This window comes from Vombatus ursinus, unplaced genomic scaffold, assembly GCF_900497805.2.
Source record: "Vombatus ursinus unplaced genomic scaffold, bare-nosed wombat genome assembly UNPS02000580.1, whole genome shotgun sequence".
Classification (NCBI taxonomy): Eukaryota; Metazoa; Chordata; class Mammalia; order Diprotodontia; family Vombatidae; genus Vombatus; species Vombatus ursinus.
The window spans coordinates 2,960,301-2,983,354 of NW_020940358.1; the positions used below are offsets into that span (position 1 = coordinate 2,960,301).

At 39.7% G+C, this 23,054-nt stretch overlaps 1 protein-coding gene across 1 annotated transcript in view; it reads left to right on the top strand.

Moving 5' to 3' along the window:
* LOC114032507 (zinc finger protein 883-like) overlaps positions 1-13,823 on the top strand; it is a 37,110-nt gene extending 23,287 nt beyond the window's left edge. Inside the window, exons 4-6 of the mRNA XM_027847827.1 lie at positions 5,880-6,006; positions 6,356-6,451; positions 11,236-13,823. Of these exons, the coding sequence (XP_027703628.1) occupies positions 5,880-6,006; positions 6,356-6,451; positions 11,236-12,815 (1,803 nt within the window). The 3' untranslated portion in view covers positions 12,816-13,823. The remainder of the gene's footprint in view (positions 1-5,879; positions 6,007-6,355; positions 6,452-11,235) is intronic.
* Positions 13,824-23,054: the final 9,231 nt, after the last annotated feature.

The window sequence follows — 23,054 nt, forward strand, 5'->3', positions numbered from 1 at the left end:
AAAGAAAAGAAAAGAAAAGAAAAGAAAAGAAAAGAAAAGAAAAGAAACAATCTCTGCCCTCAAGTAGCTTACAATCTTATGGGGAAGGGCAGCACACAAAAGGAAGCTGAAAAGCAGTGGGAAGGGCACTAAGGAGTAGCGGGCATGGAGTAGAAGCCAAGCAGAACTGCTGATAGAAAATGGAACTACCAGGATGATTGTGAGCCTTCCATAAAGAAAGGCCAGGGCACGAGTTTAATGTTTCCCCTGCTCCAGCCCTCCAGTTAAAGGGGAGGCAGGAGGGCCATTAGAGAAGGTGGAGTCTTTCCTTATCTCCCCATCACAGAATCCATCTTCTTTTCAAGATTCACCACCTCCAGGAAGCTTTCCCTGATCACACTCAGTTCTTACTATTCTCTACCTTTTCAAATTATCTCTTATGTACTAATAGGTGTGTACACTTTATTCTTCTAATAGAAAATGCACTTTTGGAGGCTAGAGACTGTTGGGTTTGGGTTTGTTTGTTTGTTTGTTTGTTGCCTTCGCATCCTCAGTGCCTAGCATAGTATTTTGCATCTAGTAGGTGCTTGATAAATGTTGAATTGAGGAGCTGATGGATTGAAAGGAAAGACAGAGAAGGGTTAAAGATTCTGAGATCAAAATAAAGGCAAAAAGTAGGCAAAAGGTAAGGAAAGCAGTAGGAGATTGTGGTCAGAGAGCAGAACTTCAGAACTGTGAATTATAAGACAGTGAGGTCTGAGATGTAGTCATACCAATAAACATGATTGAGGCAGGGGAGAGAATAAAGTTGTTGAAGTTAAGGTAGTTAAGGGAACTTTGAGGTCAGGGAAGTAGAAGAGTCCTCCACACTTAAAGTGAGGAGGGAGAGAATTTCAGGAAAAGTTTGAGTCTGTAGAAAAGTTTATTTTCAATGGGGCTGGCCTTCTAAAGGTCACAGTGAAGGGGCTGAGGGAGCTGCAGAAGAGAGTACAGAAAGGATTGCAGAGGGCCTGAAGAGGAGGAAGGATGAGATTCCTGGAGGAAAAAGTAGACATGATGTAGCTTCCATCTGGAGTAGTAATGGTGGAAATTAGTTTTGGTGAACCAGCAGGTTGGTATGAAGAGTGGTAAGGGAAGGAGAGACACTCAAGCAGTTAGAATTTGAAACCTTCCCCCAGCCTCACAAAATGCTAATTGAAATGTTTGTGAGCTATAGTTAGGGATGTGCTGGTTTAACAACCAACTGTCCAAAAAATAAATAAATAAAAGTACTATGACACATTTTAAAACTTAATCTGCATTATTAACATTTTCTCTATCACTTTTAATTTTAATCTGCATGATTAATATTTTCTCCATAACTTTCTTAAGTGTAAATTGTCAACAAAACAAAAAAAGCAAGCCCTGATTTCTAACATGTGCCAATTTCCAAGGTATAAATGCTCACAATGAAAATTTCAGTCGGCTGGGCAATAGGAGCCAGCTCTCATACCCTCCTGGTTACCGCATTTCTACTTCCCATTTAAACTAAAATCCTGCTCATTCTAACCAGAAATCCCTTATCCCCCAGGGGTGGGGGTGCTGCAGACTATTTTCCTGAATGAGATGAGATCTTTGCTTACAGTGAAAAATGGTTGGTATTTGTCCAATTAGAAAGGATAAAGGAGGAAGTAACACTGGACAGTAAGAAAGAACAGTATGAACAAAGTCTTGGAGGCAGGAATAAATGCCATTTGTAGGGTTATTGGTTGAAGCAGATTTGAAACAAAACAAAATCAGTATAGATTTTGGATGTCTTTTATCTGATCACAGAAGCCACTAGGTTTTTCAGGAAACCCAAAGTTTAAATAAAACAATAAGTTGCTATAATGTTTATAAAACAAGTTCAAAAACTAGTATTGTCTATATTGGTTCCTCCTGTAGCACAGGAGCTTTGGTTAAAGATAGACATAATTTGTTTTACCTAGATAATTCTAGAATCATTTGAGGAAAGTTTAAAAAGATGCCTCATCTTTATTGTTCCCATTATACATAAATTGTTTTCTCAGTCATATTCCCTAGTTTCATTGTCACTCTCACGCCACGTTGTTTTGGCTTTTGTTGTTATTATTATTGCTGTTTGTATTACAGGCTTATCAAAGTTTATTAGTTTCTGTTCAGTACAAAGTAAACAAAGTTAGTGAGGCTACTGGAAAGCACATAGGTGATGTGGAAAGTTTAAAAAAAAGAGAGTGATTTCGTGCCTTTGTTTTTGTTGTTTTGCTTTGTTTTCCTTTAATAAAAATACTCACACACAAAACCAAACACTTCTACACGTAAGCAGTCTGCCTAATCTAAGGGACCTGGTCAGATAGGAAGGGGTGAAGAAGGGAAGGGAGAGGAGGGAGAAATGGAGCCTGACTCATGGTACACCTGAGATGTGGAGAAGCAGGAAGAAGGCTGGCACTCCTGAGGGCTCAGGACTGGTTTGACTGGACTCCAGATGATACGTTCTTTCTCATGGCCTCCTGCACCAGGTCACAGATGATCATGCCATGAGCACCTAGGAAAGCTCTTGAGTGCTCTGGGGATTCCAATATAGTTGTCCTAAATGGATGACTCAACTTCCTGAAGAAGGAGCTTGCCTACCAATGACCTGGATCAGATTTTGGAAGACCAGGATGGGGAAGGATTACTTCTCCACAATGCTCAGCATTTCCATAGGAGCTGTTACTGGAAGTGGAACCTAGATACTGTGACATCTAAAAAGTTCAAGAGATGTAGTTTTTGAGTAATTAGTCATTTTATTAATAATGCTAGCATTTTCTTAATAAAAGAGGTCAGTGGCATTCTCAAATGCCAAAGACCCTCAAAGTGGCAGGCTCACAGCTTATATGCCCTTGGAAAAGTGGGTGTTTCTAAGGGCAGCAATCAACTCTAATTGGTTAAGAGGTAATGAGAAAATGAATATTATATTAAGATGTTGTCTCATTCTAATGAAGGTCTTGGGGGTAGGTGACTTGGGTCAGTCAAGTCTTGGTCAAAGAGACATCAATTTCTGTATCCTCTGTCAGACAAAAGGGAGAATCCATATTTCTCCTAACCTGTCTGAGTAAACACAATGAACAGAAATCCATCTATTCTCCTAAACTTAGAATTTCTTTTACTCTCTTTGATTAGGTCTTAGCCTGGTTAAGTCTTTGCCCAAGATTTCCCATACTGGTTGATTTCAGGATGAGGAAGTAAAAAAGGGGAAAAACTTTGACCTTATTCAATAATTAAATACAAGAGAGAAATAATCATTTCTCTCAGTACCCTAGGTAGTACTTGTGGGTTGCTACAAGTGAACTGATGGACAAGATTGCTGCCATGTTGTTTTTTTATCTTGTGATGCTGTAAACCTTAGTGTTGGTCCTAAGCAGCCCTGGTTTGGGGGAAGGGAGTGCTAGGCCACAGAACCTAGGAGTCATAGGAGATCTCCAGAGAGTACTCCACAGTAGCAGAAAACAAAAACATTTTTTTTAGTTTTACATTGGTTTTTTATTATAACCCACATGGGTATTGTAACAACCCTGTGGTATTGGGTGTGTAGGTATTTTTTATCTCCAGTTTACAGATGAAGAAATAGAAGATGTAAACAGTTAATGATTTGTTCAGGATCAAATATTCGTTGTTATAGTAAAATCTATGACCAGATTCTCACTGATCTAGCATTCTAAATATATGAGGAGTATTCATTTAACCTCTGAATGCTTCAGTTTCCTCATCTGCAAACTAAGGGTAATAATATTTGCGTTATTTATATCACAGGGTTCTTGGAGAAAGTGCTTTGTGAATCTGAAAGCACAATCAACAGGGCATTGTGAGAAACACTAGGAGTAAGGCTATTCAGCTGCAAGGATAAACTTAACTTTAGATTCAAAGCAGCTTAAAAAAATGTATAAGTCACATGGACAGTTACATTCTAGCTCAACCTATTACTTGCTGTCACTTCAAGTTAGTCAGATGAGGCTGGAAAAGTACAACCTCATCCTAACAATTTTGCTCATGGGCAGAAATTTCCCTTTGTGAGCTGCTTTCTGAAAAAGGTGAAATGTATCAATTAAAAGAAGTACGATTAAATTCCCTCCCTCTTTTAATTTATTAATTTAATTCACAGGTTAATAGGTGTCATTCAGCTAGTAAACATTAAGTGCCTATCATGTGCCAGGCACTATTCTGAGCACTCGGGGTTTACAAAGAAAAGTAAAAGACATTCCCTTCTCTTAAAGAGTTGGAAATCTAATGAGAGAGGTACAAATCTCCTGGAACTGCCTTCACCTCCAGTTTCTCAATAGATGAGGTATGACCACAAAGTAAGGAGGTGGATTTCTATAACTGCAAAGTAAAATTGCCATCATTACTTTATAGTCATACCTGTTTTTTGTGTATTTGTATGTTTCTAGACAGTCTCTGCTTTTGACTACATTGTATTTCTAGAAACTGTCATAAAATGGGATATTTTTAGTAGATTATTTCCCTCATGGGGAAAAAGCCCAGATTGGGGATTGTTCAAGTAAACCAGGGGTCAGCAAACTATAGCCTACAAGCCAAATCTGGTCTGCTGCCTACTTAAAAATGTAAAAAACATTCTTAGCTTTCTGGTACAAAAACAAGTAGTGAGATGCATTTAACCAGTGGGCCAGAGTTTGCTGACCCCTGAAATAAATCATTGATATGACTAAATCTGTTATCCAAAAAAACCAAAACAAACAAACCAAAAAACCCACCACAACTAGAAACTTCTTCACCATGGTGGTATCCTGTCCAACGTTTTCTTGGCAAAGATACTGGAGTAGTTTGCCATTTCCTTCTCCAGCTCATTTTACAGATGTAAAGTGAGGAAAAGGAAGTGAGACAAATAGGGTTAAGTGACTTGCACAGCTAGTAAGTGTCTGAGGCCAGATTTGAACTCAGGAAGATGGTTCTTCCTAACTGCAGGCTCAGCGCTTTATCCATGGCACAATCTAGTTGCCTCCTATAAACTTCTACAGTGATTCAAAGTAGTAAAATTATTCTCTAATCCCTAGAGTTGGAACTGAAAAGGACCTTAGAGATACATAATCTGATCCCTCATTTTATGTATGAATAAACCAAGAGCCAAACACAAGTGAATACTTTGGTTTTAACAAACATTCATTAAACAACTTTTCCTTCTTGAATTTTGAAAAACTTCTGGGAGATTATTGAGTGGTCAGAGTTTACTTTAAAAATTATTCTGGGTAGTTTGAATTCATGTTTTTTGTTTTGATAGATTTCCCTTTATCAAGCAGAAACTCTTAAATTCATTAATGGAAAAGTACCTCATTAGAGCTGGTTGTCTCTTACCTATCTACATGTGGGATCTTAGGTAAATTGCTTAACTTCTTAGGGCTTTAGTTTCCTCATCTACCAATGATGATCTCTAAGCTGCTTGCCCTAAATGATACAATTGTAGGGAGTTAGAGAACAGGAATTTCTTGAATTAGTTGGTTTTGTTGATCTTTTCTTTTTTTCCTTTCCGGGTTCCTAATAGCACAAAAGGCAGACTTAAAAAGTACAAAAACTCTTAAAAGCCTAGGGAAGAGTGGATTATGTTTAAATGTGAACCCTATGACCTTTTCTTCCCACCATCCCTCTCCACTCCCCCAAACAAAACAAAGGAAATCCACTTCATTCTTCCTAAATTCTTTCTTCAGTTAAGGGTACAAACATTCTCTGAGTCAAGTTGGCTTGAAACCTTGAAATGATTGTCTTTTTTTTCTCTTTCTAGGCCCCACACCCAACTCTTACTGATTTCACTACTGCTTTGGCTCTGTTATCTTTCTCTCCTTTTCATTCCCACTGCCACCACTCTATTGGGAAAGGGCTCTGCATTAACAAAAATGTGTTTGCTGTTTTAGAAATTAGTGACATTCCAGGATGTGGCAGTGGACTTCACAGAGGAGGAGTGGAAGCAGTTAGATCATGCTCAGAAGGACCTGTACAGAGATGTGATGCTGGAAAACTATAGGAACCTGGTCTCTTTGGGTAAGGGGCAGTTTGCTTTGTGACTCAAAAATCATTCATCTTTATTTCAGCAACTTTTAAAAGAAGCATGGCCTCTGAAGTGTTTAGCTGAATTTGGGCTTGAATTATAGCTGTTAGAGTCTTAATCCCTTTTGTGCACACAGACAGAATATTCCTTCTTCCCTTTTCTAGGTTAACTGGTCTTAATTTGAGGAGTAAGAAAAGGGCACCTACATTGTGCCAAGCCTGAACTCAGAGCCTTCCTCATCTTCTAGAAATTCTAATGACCATGGGTTGAGCCTGGATTCTGTAATGGTTCTGTGTCCTCAAAATAAACACTCAAATCCCTTTGTTTTTTTTCTGTGAGCAGGCTATCAAATTTCCAAACCAGATGTGATATCTAAATTGCAACAAGGAGAAGAGCCCTGCATAGTGGAGAGAGAAATCCCAAGAGGCATCTGCCCAGGTGAGTGAAGGAGAATCAGTTTAATTGAAGTCAATGTAAGTAGTAGGCATGAAGGATTAAAATCTTGGAAATGTTTATCGGGTAGTTTTCCTCAAAGCTCCCAGACCTGTGGAAAAGATGGAAACCATTTGGTATAAACTGATAACTTGATTTCACTTCACAATACCATTGAATCTTAGAATTAGAAAGTCATCTTTTCCACTGACCACCCAATATATTCATCCCTTCTATAACATTCTTGATAGATGATTATCCAGCTTTTCCTTGAAGCAAATTCAGGGCTCAGAAAGAGGCAGCCCATTCTATTTTTTGGTAATCTCTGTTATAAAATTAGTTAAATTTAGATGAAGTATGTTCCTTCTACCCATTGGTTTTAGTTCTGCCCTCTACAACAAAGCAGAATAAATCTATTACTTACTCCACAGGACAAGCCTTCAAATATTTTAAGATAACTATCACTCACTCTCAGATAATCTTCCTATCACTGTCCTCTCATATACTTGTCCCTTTGTCACTTCTCTCCTGAACTATTGCAAAAAACTTCAGTTGGACTCCCTTCCAAAAGTTTCTCCCTTCTCCAAACCAGATTGTCATTGTTTGTTGTTCAACCTTTGTTCTCAGAGAAGACCAATGACATCACAAAGGTGAAGTCTTGACTTGCCAGTGAACTGGATTTAAGTGAGGCAGAGTTGCATAGTCATCAGCCTCACTCCCTCCTCCAGAGTCATTGGAATCCAGTGGCAAGACATAGTCAAGATGACTGGCGATGGCCCAGCCTTCTTCAGACCTTCCTCCATTTGGCTACCAAAGTGATTTTCCTAAAGCAAATGTCTGAACATATCTCTCCTCCCTACTCAGTAAACTCCAGTAACTCCTTATTGATTCTAGAAGCAAATAAACTCCTGTTTGACATTTAAAAGTCTTTTGTGAATTGGCCTTAATCTCCCATTCCAGCCTTACTATACGTTATTCTCCTTCCCACACTCTGGTCTGGCTATCAGTATAGCCTTCCTGTTGCTTCACACTGGCCTCATACATGATGCTGCATTTCCTTCCTCCTTGTCTCTGCACTGACATTCATTCCTTCTTCCCTCAACTGTGCTTTTTGCTCGCCTTTGCCCGTTAGGATCCTTTATTTCCTACAGGATTCAGGTCAAGCACCACTTTCTATGTGAAAGCTTTCCTGATTCACCTCAATTTCTAGTGGCCTTCCAAAATTACCTTGTATTTATTCTGTCTATACTTTTTAAGAATATGTTGTCCTCTCCAATAGAATGAATGTAAGCTCCTTGAGGCCAGAAATTTTCATATAGTATGTATTTATTAAAAATACATGTTGATCAGTTTCCTTGATGCTGTCCTTTAGGCATCCCTCCCTCATCCTCCTAGAGCTAACTCTTCTCCTATAGAAAGGTTGAAAGTTATAGATTTCCTTTCTGTTTATTCCAGTACTCTTTAGTCTTTCCTTATTTACAAGTCCTTCCATTTGTCTTGACTTTATGTTGAATTTTTCCTTTCCCTATGTCCAAGCTGTTAATAAATTCTGTCTTCCTGCTATCTCTCTAAGATATATCTAGCATTTGGCCTATACTCTCCACCATTACCACCATTCTAAGTAGAATCCCTAGTACCTCTTGACTTGATTAATACAACTTATAGCTGGTTTCCCTAATAACAGGCTCATTTCTCCCTTCCAAACCATCTTACATGCTGCCCTCAGAGAAATTTTCCTAAAACATTAGATTTGGATGCTGTAGTGCCTATGGGGAGAACAGAGATACAGTTGCTGCTGTGTCTATGAGATATCTTCCCAGTTCTTGCTGTTCTGAGGATGGCTGGGATGGGAAACTGACTACAGTTTTGTAAGGGGCATCAGGAAATAAGCAAATTGGTGGTGAGGTAGTGGTTGGAAGCTGGCCATAATTCAGATAAACAACTAGACAGAATCTGATTCTTGGTTCTCATTGCCTGTTCCATGCTATGTACAGAGATCACTAGAAACCAAGGTACAAGTTCTGACTGAGGTAGTATACCCATGAACACATACCCTCGCACATCATGATGAGATTCAAGGTGCATATCACTGCCAGTGCTATTCTCAGTCTTTCTCCTTCCTCTTTACTCATTCCTGGCTTTTATATAGGGTTACGTCTTCACCACAACTGATGACTCTCCTCTCATGTTCTAGCACTGACAGCACTTGGGCCTACTTTCTTTGAACTTCTAGACTACTTATAGTTTGCAATACCTAACATAGAATTTAATTATATATACCTACATATCGTTCTATAGTTGTTTCATGTTTGTTAGCCTGGTCTAGACAACATGTGCTTTAGGAAGTTCAGTTCATTACCTCTTGACTGGATTATTATAGTCACCTTCTAATTGGTCCACCTGCCTCTAGTTTCTCCCCTTTCTGATCCATATTTTACATAGCTGCCAAAGTAATAATCCTAGAGTATAGGGCTGATTCTGTTAGTCACTTGCTCAGGAAAGTGCTGGCAGCTCCCTATTGTCTCTAGTACCAAGCTCCCCTGTTTGGCCTTCATGACCCATCACAATATGGTTCCAGCCAATTTTTCCAGACTTAATACACATTTACCTTTTTGAGGAGCTATAACTAAACTGGGCCATCTGTAGTCCCTCATTCTACCTCCTGTCTTTGCACCTTTATACAGGCTATCCCCCCATGCCTAAAATGCACTGTCTTCTCACCTCTGCTACATAGTACCCCTAATTTCCTTTAAACCTCAGCTCACTTGATGGTCATGGGGACTTCACTGATGCCCCAGCTACTAGTGCCTACCTTCAAAGTTATCTCATGTTTTCCTTGCATTTACTTTGTATATGCACTACTTGTATGTGTATATGTTGTTCCTCACCCCATCCCCTCCCCCACCTCCCATAAGAATTAGGACATAGGCCTTGCCATTAAGGAACTTGAAGTATTAGGGGACATTACATTTGTACACAAAAAAACTATACTGTCCAGAGAAAAGGGAGATTGTCATGGCTCTTTGAAGGAGAATAATGTAAGTTTAATTTAGTGGTGTTAAGGATTTCAATAGGTGAAGAGGGCTAGCTGTTCTAAGTAGGGAGAATACTTGATCAGAGATTTAGAATTAAGAGTAATGTGGTTCCTGATAATGTTGGGGCAGCTAGATGGAGCAGTGGATAGAGCACCAGCCCTGGAGTCAGGAGGATCTGAGTTCAAATACAGCCTCAGGCCAAACACTTGACACTTACTAGCTGTGTGACCCTGGGCAAGTCACTTAACCCCAACTGCCTAAAAATAATAATAATAATAATAATAATAATAATAATGTGGGAAATAGGAGATGTGGGGGTACATGTCAAGGAATAATGGATTTTAAATATGCAGGGTAGATTATGGCTAGATTATGGAGGACTTTATGAGGTTAAGGATTATGGTAAATCATTACAGATTTTTCAGCAGAGAAGGAGCATCACATTAGGGTGTGGTTAACAACAGGGCAGTAATGGGTCAGATAGCATCCCGGACTGGGAGGAAACTAGGCTATGGGGACCAGCATGTAGGGTTTCAAAACCATCATGTTTGCCAAATGTCAGAAGTAAGCCAAAGGTATGTGAACCAGGAAATAAAAAATTCAGGAAGTTTGGTCTGACAAGGTAGGTCCTGGTAGTCAGGGCAGATAAGAATCTACATTCCAGGGAGAACAGTACAGAATGAGCCAGGTCCTATGTGAAGGATTTTTTGCCGTTCCCTTTATATGTCCCATTGAATGTGACCAGCTTTGGTACTGCAGATTTATAAAGTTTGTGATTGTGTGGTTACTATGGCTCCTTGTAGCTCCTAACACAGTGCCTGGCACATATTAAATGTTTAATAAATGCTTTTGCCTTACTAGTGTGCTCTGATTATGTCCATATTAGGTGTAGGAGAGTTGATTATGGAGGATTATTTTGGTACTGTTAGGCAACATCAATTGGTGGAGGCAACAAATTGGAGGTAGGGGGACATATTAGACTCTTTATACAATTACATATGGATAGAGCACCAGGCCTGGAGTCAGGAGAACCTGACTTCAAATCCAACCTCAGAGCAGACACTAGACACTTATTAGCTGTGTGACCCTGGGCAAGTCACTTAACCCCAACTGCCTCACCAAAAATAAATAAATAAATAAAAATAAATTAAAAACCCTAGCTCTTCTTTACAAGTATAACTATATAGACTCACCTCCCCATTGTACATTTGTACAAATGATTTTTATAGGGTCAGCTAGGTGGTGCAGTAGATAAAACACCAGGCTTGGAGTCAGGAAGACCTGAGTTCAAATCCGGCCTCCGATACTTGACACTAGCTGTGTGACCCTAGGCAAGTCACTTAACCCCAATTGCTCACCACAAAAAAAATTAATACAATTACATAAATATGAAATAAGAACTTATACTTTGTTCCCAGACTGCCTCCTCTAATCCTAACTCATCTTCTACCATTTACCTTTAGCCATATCCATTCTGCTTAACCTATTTTTCTTATCACCACTCTTACCTTACAGGCTGCTTTGTTCTGCTCACTTTGTATGTTGGATCAGCTCCCTTACAGTCACTCCCATTCCCCAGTTGATCTTCCTTTCCCATTCCTAGTCTCACTTTATGTGGACATATTTGAGAGCTGTCAACTCCAAACACCTGGTACTTATAATTATCAGTTTCATTCTTCTATGACCACCTTAATATGTTTCAGTTCCTTCAGGAGATGAGACAATGAACATTTACTTTTTATTTTTTTATTTCAGACTGGAAGACTAATCCTGGAATCAAGAAGTCAACTATAAAGCAGGAAGAAGAATTAACCCAGGAAGCAATGATGGAAAGATTCACAAGAGATGGTCTTTGGTATTCCAAGTTAGGAAAACCCTTTGAATGGGATAATCAGTTAGGGTGGCATAAGGGAATCCAGGAGAAACAATTGAGGCAGGTGACCATCAGCCACAAGAAAGCTTTCACTGGGAAGATAGGCCCTGAATGTAATGAATTTGGAATCAGCTTTAGTCTGAGTTCAATCCTTATTACAAAACAGAGAGTTCATATGAGAGACCATAAACTTCATAAAGATGGAAAGATCTTCAAACATAATTTAGATCCAATTAAATATCAGAGAATATATGCAGGGAAGAAGCAACCCTATAAATGTAATGAATGTGAGAAAGCTTTTAGTCAACATGAGCAACTTATTCAGCATCAGAAAATTCATGTTGTGGAGAAACCATATGAATGTAATGAATGTGGGAAAGTCTTCAGCCGGAGTACAAACCTTGTTCAACATCAGAGAATTCATACTGGAGAGAAACCATATGGATGTAATCAATGTGGCAAAGCTTTCAGCCAGCGTGCACACCTTCTTCAGCATCACAGTACTCACACTGGGGAGAAACCTTATGAATGTGTTGTATGTGGGAAAACCTTCAGTCAGAATACACATCTTAGTCAGCATCGGAGAATACATACTGGAGAGAAACCCTATGACTGTAATGAGTGTGGGAAAGCCTTCCGTCATCTTTCTTCCCTTACTCAGCATCAGAGAATTCATACAGGAGAGAAGCCTTATAATTGTAATCAATGTGAGAAAACTTTTAGGCGATGTACAGAGCTTACTCAACATCTTAGAATTCATTCTGGAAATAAGCCCTATGAATGCATTGAATGTGGGAAAGCCTTTAGCCGGAGTACACACCTTAATCAACACCAGAGAGTTCATACTGGAGAGAAACCCTATGAATGTAATGAATGTGGGAGAACCTTCAGCAGTAGGTCATCCATTGCTCAGCATCAGAGAATTCATACTGGAGAGAAACCCTATGAATGCAATGAGTGTGGGAAATCATTCACCCGAAGTACAATACTTGTACAACACCAAAGAATTCATTCTGGAGAGAAACCATATAAATGTAAGCAATGTGGGAAATCATTCACTGACAAGTCATCAATTTTTCAGCACCAAAAAGTGCATGCTAGAGAGAAGCCCTATGAATGTCATGAATGTGGGAAATGCTTCAGTCAGATTTCATACCTTATTCAACACCAGAGAATTCATACAGGAGAGAAACCCTATGAATGTAATTATTGTGGAAAAGCCTTTGGCAATAGATCATCCATTATTCAACATCAAAGAATTCACACTGGAGAAAAGCCTTATGAATGTAGTGAATGTGGAAAATGCTTTAATCAGATTTCATACCTTACTCAACATCAGAGAATTCACACTGGAGAAAAACCTTATAAATGTAATGAATGTGGGAAAGCCTTCAGGTGGAGTACACACCTTACTCGCCATCAAAAAACTCATGTAGAAGGGAAACTTCATAAATATAATTAACAAGTATTCATTAAGCACCTACTTAAATGGCAATTTTATGTTTGTGGGAAGATACAACTATTAAATAAGACATGGTTCTTGCTCTGGAAGAGCTCACAGTCTAAAAGGGGATGATAAGAGGTCTAAATGGACAAACATAAATTAGAATGTGATAAATATCTATCATGCTTTGGTCTAGGAGGCCAGGGCAATAGGAGTATTAGGATATTGGTGGGCAGTACTCATTCAGGAAGGATAATCCTTAGGGGCAGCTCACCGATGATGGGGTGAGAAAAATCAGAAATTGTGAATCAGATTGGCTCTACCTGTGTAAACAGAACCAAACTGTGAAACAAGTACCAGGTGAGTAGATGTCACTGATAACTGGAAGGTAGAGATAAGAATTGCATATTAAAGCAAGCAGAAACATGAGGCATTAATGGTGGACCTGGTGAGCCTGACAATGTGGTTTTATGAGGTATGTGCATCCCAGTTTGGCAACTGCTGAAGAGTAGAGTCTCCTCCCCTGTTTATATCAAACTTTGGGGAATGTTGTCTTCCAACTGCAGCTTCCAAAAGGATTCCAGATATTTTCTTCTAAACAGATTACAAATATCTTGTTCCAAACTACTGAAAATGACGTTATCAATTTTGGCAACATATGTGTAGGACCCTATACGTGTTCGTCTTTGACTCTATTCATCTGTTCAGCTAAGTTCCAGTGCTTACATTGAGAAAGGAGATGAAATATTATTATACTACATATATTGTAGAGGGAACTCTTAGGCAGGAGAAGCCTTTTTGACCATTGGGGTTGAAGTTACTCGGGGGTCTAGTGTTTTGACAGCTATTTGTGTCCTTCACAAAGAAGGTTTGAAAATACCTCCAGCTCCAACCCTAAATGATAGTGCTGCTGGCCACGCAGCCAGGGGAGCCAGAGCTGCATTAAAAGCGCATGGTTGTCACTTATACATTGTGTTCATTGCAAAAGACCTTGAATATTCTTGGGCAGTTAAAAAAAAAAAAGAGCCCTTGAGATGGTTTGAAAACTGAAGAAATATTTTCAAGAGCAAAACGATTGTGCTTCTGCAAAGGAAACTTACAAAGAACTTGGCTTTGGTGTGCATGCCTTGCTGCCTGGGACCTGTCTTGCTGATTCAAAACTTCTTGGGCTTACACAATAGAAGCAGACTAATGTGGGTCTTTCTGCTGATATCACAAAAGCGACAGAGCTGTTGCAGGAACAGCCTTCAAGATGCCAGCGAGACTTGTGTAAAATGATTTTACTCTAGAGATTATGGAGGAATCCAAAGCTCAGCAGAACTCCTTGAGTTCATTAACATTTGAAAACTCAAAACATGTAGGCGTAGGAAACTGATAAAGCAGTGTGAAATAGTGGGGTTTTTTTTTGTTTGTTTTTTGGTGAGGCAAATCGGGGGTTGCCCAGGGTCACACAGCTAGTAAGTGTTATGTGTCTGAAGCTGGATTTGAACTCAGGGCCTCCTGATTCCAAGGCCAGAACTCTATTCACTGTACCACCTAGCTGCCCCTTGTGAAATAGTGTTTTTAAAGTAGCTTCCTGGGCTGACCCGGGAAATGCCCATGTAGGATCAGGCTTGGGAGTGAGGAAGAGCTTGAGAGAAAAAGTGCTAGCATTTCACTGGAGTTGCTTTCTGATTTCCAAGATGAACTCCTCTTGATTATTTGCAACTAAAGCAAAGATGAAAGAAGATGAGTATTTTTTTAAGATGAAGTTTATTTAGAGTTCGTAAATTATTTTATTTTTCGTTCAAAAGTAAGCAGGAAACCAGAATTTGTTCATTTGACTCTAGGGATCAAAGCACAAACTGAAGGGACTGTTCCTAGCCAACAAATGCATACATTGCTGATTTGGAATCAGGATGTCCTGGATTCAAATTCCACTTGTGATGCTTACAGCCTTTGTGACTCTGGACAAGTCATTTTAACCTCTGTAAGCCTGTTTCCTCATCTTTAAAGTTGAGAGTGGGGGGTTTGGGACCAGATGGCTTCTAACGTCCTTTCTAGCTCTAAATCTATGTTCCTGTAACCCCATGTCATATCCCACAAGAAATTATAGGCAACTGAGTTTCTGGTAATTGCCATTGTGGGTTGAGCTATAACAGTAGTTTTCCAGAAGGAGCTGACATGTATAGAAAATGTGCCTGGGAAGTCCACTTGTCTGGCCATGGTGTTTTATCTTTCAGATTTAAGGTCTTCATGGTATATCTCCTGAAATTGACCTTTCCTGAGAAAATAGCTATCTCTAACCCCACTCAAGTTTAAGAGACTGGAAAAACATCCAGGTACTTGAGTATTTGAATAATGGTTTGGAATCATTTTATTTCAGTTAATGCTGTATAAAATTAAAATAAAATCTAGTTGGCTAGGTCATACAGCTAGCTAATAATCAAGCCTGAGAGCTAAATCAGATGAAAAATTAGAGTTCTGTAGTCTAAAGTAGGGTTCAGGGATTCTTGTGCGAGAGAAATGGGGTTAAGGTGGAGACTATGAGGTTTAGTGGTAACCAACACTTTTTTTGATTTAGCCTCTGACCATTTGTATTTATGCTGGGAAAAAAGGACATTGCCATGCCTTGCCGTCATCCCTTAATCTGTTGTGGTTATGCTGCTTTTAAGTTCCAATAAGTGTCTAAAAAAGAAGGAAAAAGTTCTGTGATATCAATTGAGGGAGAGAGAATCTCCAGCCAAGGTAATCAAGGAATACTCCATGGAGACAAGGCAGCATATGAGCTGGACCTTAAAGGATATATAGGATATTAATAGGTGGAGATGATGATGGAGAGTGTCCAACTTCAAGAAACATTGAAGTACTTATTATATGCAGGGTACTCATTGCTAAGTTATGGGAGAGCTCCAAAGGTTTAAGTAAACCAAATCCTCTGCCCCAAAGAGGCTCACAGTTTAGTAGGAATAACATGATCAAAGTCAGATACAGAAAAGTGTAGGGTGGTTTTAGGGATAGTGAGTCATTCAGTTTAACTGGAGCACGGTATATGAAACGATAGAAAGGTAGCTTGAATGAGATTACAAAGGGCTTTGAATGCCAGGCTAAGGAGTTTGGACTTATTTTGTAGGAAAAGTGGAACTCTTGAAAGATTTTAAAGTGATGGAGTGATATAATCTGACCTATGGATTGGAAAGATTAATCTGGCAGTTGTGTGTAGGAGGGGTTGAAGTAAGGAGAGACTAGAGACCATTGTAGGGATCTAGATAAGTTGTAATTGAGGGTCTGAAGTAGTAGTAATACAGATAGGACATGGTGGTTGATTGAATGTGTGAGACAAGGGAGGAATCTGTTAACACTTAATAAAATGGTGGTGCTAGTGACAAGTTAAATGTGATTTAGTTCTCAGAAGCTTTTAGGACCCAAACTAGTGGCACCTTCTAGATTTACCCTGTTCTGACCGGGCAACCTGCAATATCTTTCATGCTCCCACAGCCTGATATCCATAACCTCCCTTACCATATAGTCCCCAGTGGAGTGCACAGGATTTTCCCCTGCCATGCTACTGCCATAAGAGTATAAGCTCTAATCCTCATCCTTTAGGCTTACATCCTGTTCTTACTTATTGCAGATTCCTGCCTTGGATCCCAACTTTATTCCTAGATGGTTCTCTCTGTTATACTTTGGCCTACAGTAAGACCATATCTTAACTTAATCTTTTCATACTGCCATTAACTAATATAGTTAAAATTTGGGAAAATGTTTAGGTTAAGTTCAGGCTTCATCGTGCATTGGAGATTTCAGTGAAGAGTAGCCAAAGAAATGAATGGATTGTAATACTTCCTGGTGGAAGCTGTCCACCTCTGGGCTTAGTTGGTCACTGATAAGGAAAAAAGAGATTGACTCTAGCTGCATTTGGAAGGTGCTTCTTAACTTTTGACTGATTCCTGATGCCAGAAAGATTTTCTGACCTGTGCCGGTCGCGCCGTGCACTCTCCTTCTAACAGGAGCAGGCTGCCAGGGTGATACTTACCAGTCTTCGGAGCCCACCCGGATAAACATAGAGACAAGCCGATCGGGAGGTGCAAGCACTCGAATTTTATTCAGAGGCCATCACAGCAAGGCCAAGCAGGAAAGCAAGAGCAAGAGCAAGAGAGAGTGAGCTCCGACCCCTACCGCCCCTATATGCCTTTCTAGCCCCTCCTCCTCAGCCCACCTACCAGTGAATGATTGTAGGATCAGATACCGGAAGGGGATGTCTGGGGTTAGCACTGCACCAAGGGAGAGTACGTGACACAGGAAGCTAGGCCCGGATACAGGAAGGAGATGTCTGGGGTTAGTGCTGCACTTAGGGAGAGGACTAGACAAAGGGAGCTCGTTCTCTGCCGTCCCACTCCCACGTGGCACAGCCCCCTGCCTCAGGAGCACATGCTCCGGCTACTTCACCGTATCCTGTTCCTACCCCAGTTCACCACAACTCCACATGGCACAGCCTCCTGCCTCGGGAGCGTGAGCTCCGGTTACTTCCCCGTATCCTGTTCCTACCCCAGTTCACCACAACTCCACATGGCACAGCCCCCTGCCTTGGGAGCGTGAGCTCCGGTTACTTCCTAATATCTTGTCCCTGCCCCATCTTGCCACAACCCCCACGTGGCATGTAGCCAACATCAGACAATCCCTCACACTGACCAATTAGAGTTGTCTGGGTTTCTTGACTGGAACTGGTAGCAACTCAAGCTCTATCCCCATGAATTTCCAAATGAAGGAACCAGAATTTACCTGACAGTTTCTCATTTGTTGAAGCTTTTCCTACAATGGCAGCACCATTGTTAATAGACGTGAGCTCTTTATCGAATGACTGAATGTTTTGTCACTGGACTTAGAAATATTTGGAGTGTGGTCCATGCAAAACTTTCAACATATTTAGGTCCCAAGATAAGACTCAGCACTTCACTAATGGCTTGCCATGTGCAATCTGTTCTAGGCCAAGGACCTCATCAGGAATTCTGAAGGGTTGTTAGCAACTTCTTGCACTCTATGACCTTGGTTCTTGACTTTAGACTTAATTATAGAACTATTATCATCCGAGGGTGAGCGCAGCATTCTGGTAGTGGTAGATGCTTTGACTAAAATAGCAGGTTTCCATTGCTTCAGAACCAGAGCAAATAGTCTTTCAGGAAATCATTTCATCTTCACAACCTGCTCATCTACATCATTTTGTTTTGTTTTGTTTTTAATCATGGACCATAATCCATTTAAAAACATTATGGATTGTAGACAATTCTTTTCTCTACCCTGCATCTCAAACTTCATCATTCCACCAAATAGCACTCTCTCCCCTCCACTCTGGACTAACAACCAGATGGAGAAAACCAACTTTACCTTGGAGCAGATCTCCAGTATTATCATTAGACCAACTGGCCCTTCTTAGTAGCTATTGCTAAAATATGTTTCATCAGTTCTATTCATCTTTCTATTGAGAACACACCATTTTCCTGCACTGAAGGTTCCACTCAATTATTTTCCTCATATTTGACTTATACCACTATTTCAGTAGTCAAAAACTGCTTGGATAAGTTGGAAGCTATCTTGTTATACTTGCAAAATCTCCTAGAGACTGCTCAAACAACTTATAAACGGGTTATTGACCACCTGACCCTCAGTGCTCCCCTGCAGATTGGCTGGGCTATCTCCCAGAGGCTCTCATATTATCTGACCCACTCAGAATCTGGATGTCAAGAATACTGCACCTTTCCCAATAATTTAAGTAGTGACTCTGGTGGCCTTCCAGGTAAAGTTTCCTGATGCCACATGGATCTGCCTGTTCTTCTATCAGTCACTGCTTCTTAAGGTCCAATATCTCTACCCCTTAAAACTTCATGCTCATACTAGCATGTATTTTTCACCTCTGGCATCCACATAATCCTTTATTTTGTGGCCCATGGGTGTGTGATAGGAGGACCTTCTACCAGCACATGTAGAAAGGATGGCCAGAAACATGGGAATCTATACCCCCAAAAAAGCCTATTAGACAAATCCTTCATCATATGAATTCACAGAATTCCAGAGCAGGAAGGGACCTCATCCTTTTGGCTTTGATAGCTCTTACATCCAGTTCTTATTACAGACTTCTTCCTTTACCCCCGGCTTTTACGCCTGGATAGTTCACTTTGTTATGCCTTGGCCTGCGATCAACTCAATCTTTTCACACTGCCCTTAACTAATAAGTTAACATTTGGGAAAACTTTTAGGTGAAGTTCAGACTTTATCATACATTGGAGATTTTAATGAAGAGAAGCCATGGAAATGAAGTGAATGAAGGGAAATCTTCAGATTTATCCAGTAGTTGAATACTCTAGAGTCTAGACATTGTAGTTCATTACCAACTGTATAGTTAAAAGATAGAAGTGTTTAATCTTCTCCTGTTCCCTACTCTTTTATTTTTATTTTCCTTCACTAAAGACACTGATCACTTAAAAGTATCTGTACAAAGTATACTGGTCTGATTTCTCAACCACTAAATTTCAATCTTCCTAAAAATCTACCTACAGAAAATTTAGTTTTCATAATGAAATTGATATAACAAAATATTTTAGAGAAAAAGAAGTGAAATTTGGTAGTCCTTGTATTTACTAGAAATGCTTCTGTAAATTGAATTAGATTTTTTGTCTAGGAACAATGTTACAATAGGATGTCATATTTTTAGCTTAAGGACCCAATTCTTTATAGAAATGACAAACACTTTTAGCTGTGTGGCATATATGTGATATCAAGCTTTGTAACTGTGGTAATTTAGTGAATCAGTGATGTTATAAGTGTGGTTACTTTATGCACTAATGCAGATCAAAACACCTTTACTACTTCTCTTCCTATGCAGCCTTTGTCTATATTTTGCCATAAATCCTGTGTTTTTCTCTCAGCCTCACTTGACTATGGGACCAGCCAAGGGCTATGGCTGAATCTCCCACGGCTAAGGAGCATTGTGTTACAGTAGCAAGAACCCTGGATTTGGAGTCAGGGACCTGGATTTCTGTCTTAGCTTGACGTACTACCTGAGCAATTGCTTTCATTTTTCTGGGCCTTAGTTGCCTCATTTCTAGAGCAAGGGGATTGGATGTTCACTAGGTAATTCATTAAGCTCTTTTTCAACTCTAAATTTATGATGATTTGTCACAGTCTCATGAATATAATCTGCCCAACTGGCTAGACCAAGATGGGAAAACAGACTTTAACAATAAAGTCTGTTAATTAGGGATTAGAAGCAAGAAGTGAATTATATGGATCAGAAAGGTCATCATTGGAGTAATAAGTATGAAATCAAATAAGGGCTCACGGAAGCATGTTTAGGGTCTTTAAGAGTAGATTAGCAGTGTAGGAGCAATAAGTGAAACCAAGTGAAAGTTCAAAGAAACTGGATATCCAGACAAGTTAAGCTTTAACAAAAAATTCATGCAGAACTTTTCAAGTACTCATTGTGGCAAATGTACTATATATGGTATGATAAGCCTTCCCTTCTTGTTCCAATGATGGGCATCAGCCTACTATGTGGAGCTTCCTCCTACTAAACCTGGGCTTAGTAGAATTGTACCAGTTGAAGGCTTTTAATTAGGAAGCAGAAAATTAATATGCCCTTTCCCAGATTCTTTCATCTAAATCATATCCTTCCTACCTACCTTTATGATATATTGGAGGGAGCCCTCATAGGTTTATAGAATTAGAGCTGAGGCCTTTGTGAGTCCAACCTTTTATTTGACAAGGAATTCTTTTTGGTCCTCCACAAGCATAGGTATTGATTAAGAACTGTCAAAAGGGCAAGCCTGGATTTATGTGTATTCAGTCTAGCAAGATTTTAATTGAACCTGGGAGTTTCACTTGGCAGGCTACAGAACTTAATCACCTACATAATAGGAAAGGGCCATAAGGCTTGGTGTCCACTATTATTCTTAAAGATCTGTCCATGTAGAGAATTAATTATTCCTCTAATGTATGAATTCTGTAGCTGTTAGCCTACCATTTATATGCAACTTTGACATCTTGCAGTTTTTAGGTCAGTCTAGGTTGCTTTCCATTTCCTCAAATATTGTAGGAGTTGAGTTTTGGGTATGGGGTGGAAATTATGGATGAAATTAACAAGGAGAACAGATAGAATATGTAACTGAAGATAATATTCCAGAATCCAGTTGGTTGTCTCTGGTTGGTAATTGGGTTGTGACAAGCAGAGGAGGAGTTAATCTTTTTTTTTTTAATGTCTAGTGATGGATTAATTAACATCATTAAAAGAGCAGTGCACACATATAAAAAGTAAATTTCATGCAAATCATTTGTTTTAGGTGAATTGTCTGGAATATACCCAATTACTTTAGTTTGATTTCTTTATTCTGGTCCAGATGGCTGTGAAGGAGTTTCTCATTTGGATTAGGTCAAGTTCTGTGATCATTTAGGACTATTCTCAACATAAGTATACATGGTTAAATAGTATTCTCTTTATATGTCACTACTGTTGTGCCATGAACAGCATAGGGTTTGATGGATAATTACTATCTGTGGCCTTTGATTTCAGTGGCCACTGAGTTATCACTTGGCACAGAATAAAGACTGAATAGGTACTTTCAACATTACCACCCAATAATTTGGCCATCCAGCAGGGGAGAGTCTAGTTTGGTAGGCTTTGCACTTGCTTCTGTTATGAGAGAAGAATAAGACCCTGCCATAGGTGTATTCTGCCTTGAGGAGTAGGAATCCCTTGGCACACATGGAATTGCAGAAAAGTTACATCAGCTTGAAGCTTGTTGACCATCTTGCAAACAAGATCAAAGCCTGTTGACATCTGGGATGCCATATTACTCATTTTGATGGTTAATATTCTAAGAACTGAAGCAATATTAACTTGTTGACAGACCTTATATCAGCACACAAGTCCAGATAATCTGTGTCACTGAGAAGCCATAATGCATAATGAGGAAGGAAGCTCTTCTCTCTTTTTATGTGCTTGGTAGCACTGGGAGTAAGAGCCCTGGAGTCCAGTCTGATGGGATGGCTCCAGAATTGAGTCATGCCTCATCAGGATGGAAACTCCTTGGTTGAATGGAGGGGTGAATCTTAACCTGGATGGCAGTGAACAGGACAGAATAAAAAAAAAAACCCAATAGGACACAAACTAGAGTCTCTGTTCTGAAATAATGTGAAGGGGGTACTGTGTAACTGGGCTATCTCCCTAAGGAACATGGCTATTCCTAATGTGATGTTGGGTATAGTGAGAGAGCTAGTTCAGGGGATGAAGTGACTATCTTCATGATAATAGTATCAATTTATACCATTTTATGATAATGGCACTAGTTTTTACCACCATCTTTGGGGTGGTGACAGTTCCATTGTCATAGACTTCCAGGGAAATCACATGCTTGGTAGTGGATATAGACATCATTGGGTTTCCTAAGAGAAGCCTTTACTCAGGTACAGATTCATTGGGTAGATAAAACTCATTTGCAACACTCAATGCTTATCACATACTCTGCTGTTTCTATGCCTGTAATATTCAGATATTGAATTTGGCCAGTTGAATCCTCACCAGATATGTTCTTTATTAGCTGGGAACCTAATCTGGTAGATCATTTATCTTATTGACCAGGCTTCCCACCCCCATACCCCAAAAAAGGTATGAATTGCCTCATGGGTGAAGAGTAGAATTTGAAAGGACCAGTTGAATGTTGCCTCAGATTCCAGAAAGATGCTCAATCAGAAGCTGCTGACTCTTTAAATGCCCAGCCTTGAAATCAAAGTTTACTGTTGTCCAGCGAACACCAGAGAGGCTTTGCAGAAATCTCTGTTGAAAATATCACAAGAGACCATCACCAAAGCACCAGACTTACAATGGTAAATATCCTTGTTGCATTGTTACTGCTTTTCAAGCCCATAATAAGTGGTGTAAGATTTGTGAGAAATGATAAATTATTAGGTTGCCACATAAGTTGCAAAAAAACAGGAAAGGTGCTGAATGGCTAACTAAGGGGAGAGTGACATTCCTCAGGCCAGTTAAGACAGCAGGGTTTCTGTCTTTACAGCCCAAGGTCCAAACCAGTCCAAGCTGGTTGGGGGTCAATCGCCAAGCACAAGAATCTGCTGCTACTCAGCCTCAATGAACCTCATGCATATGCTCACTAAAGGATCAGGATTTTCCACTAATTATAACTTGGATTGAGGTTTCTCTAATTAGAATATGGAATTGTGAACCTAACCAATTGCGAAACTTTTGATTGTATCTCAGACCAGTCCAAG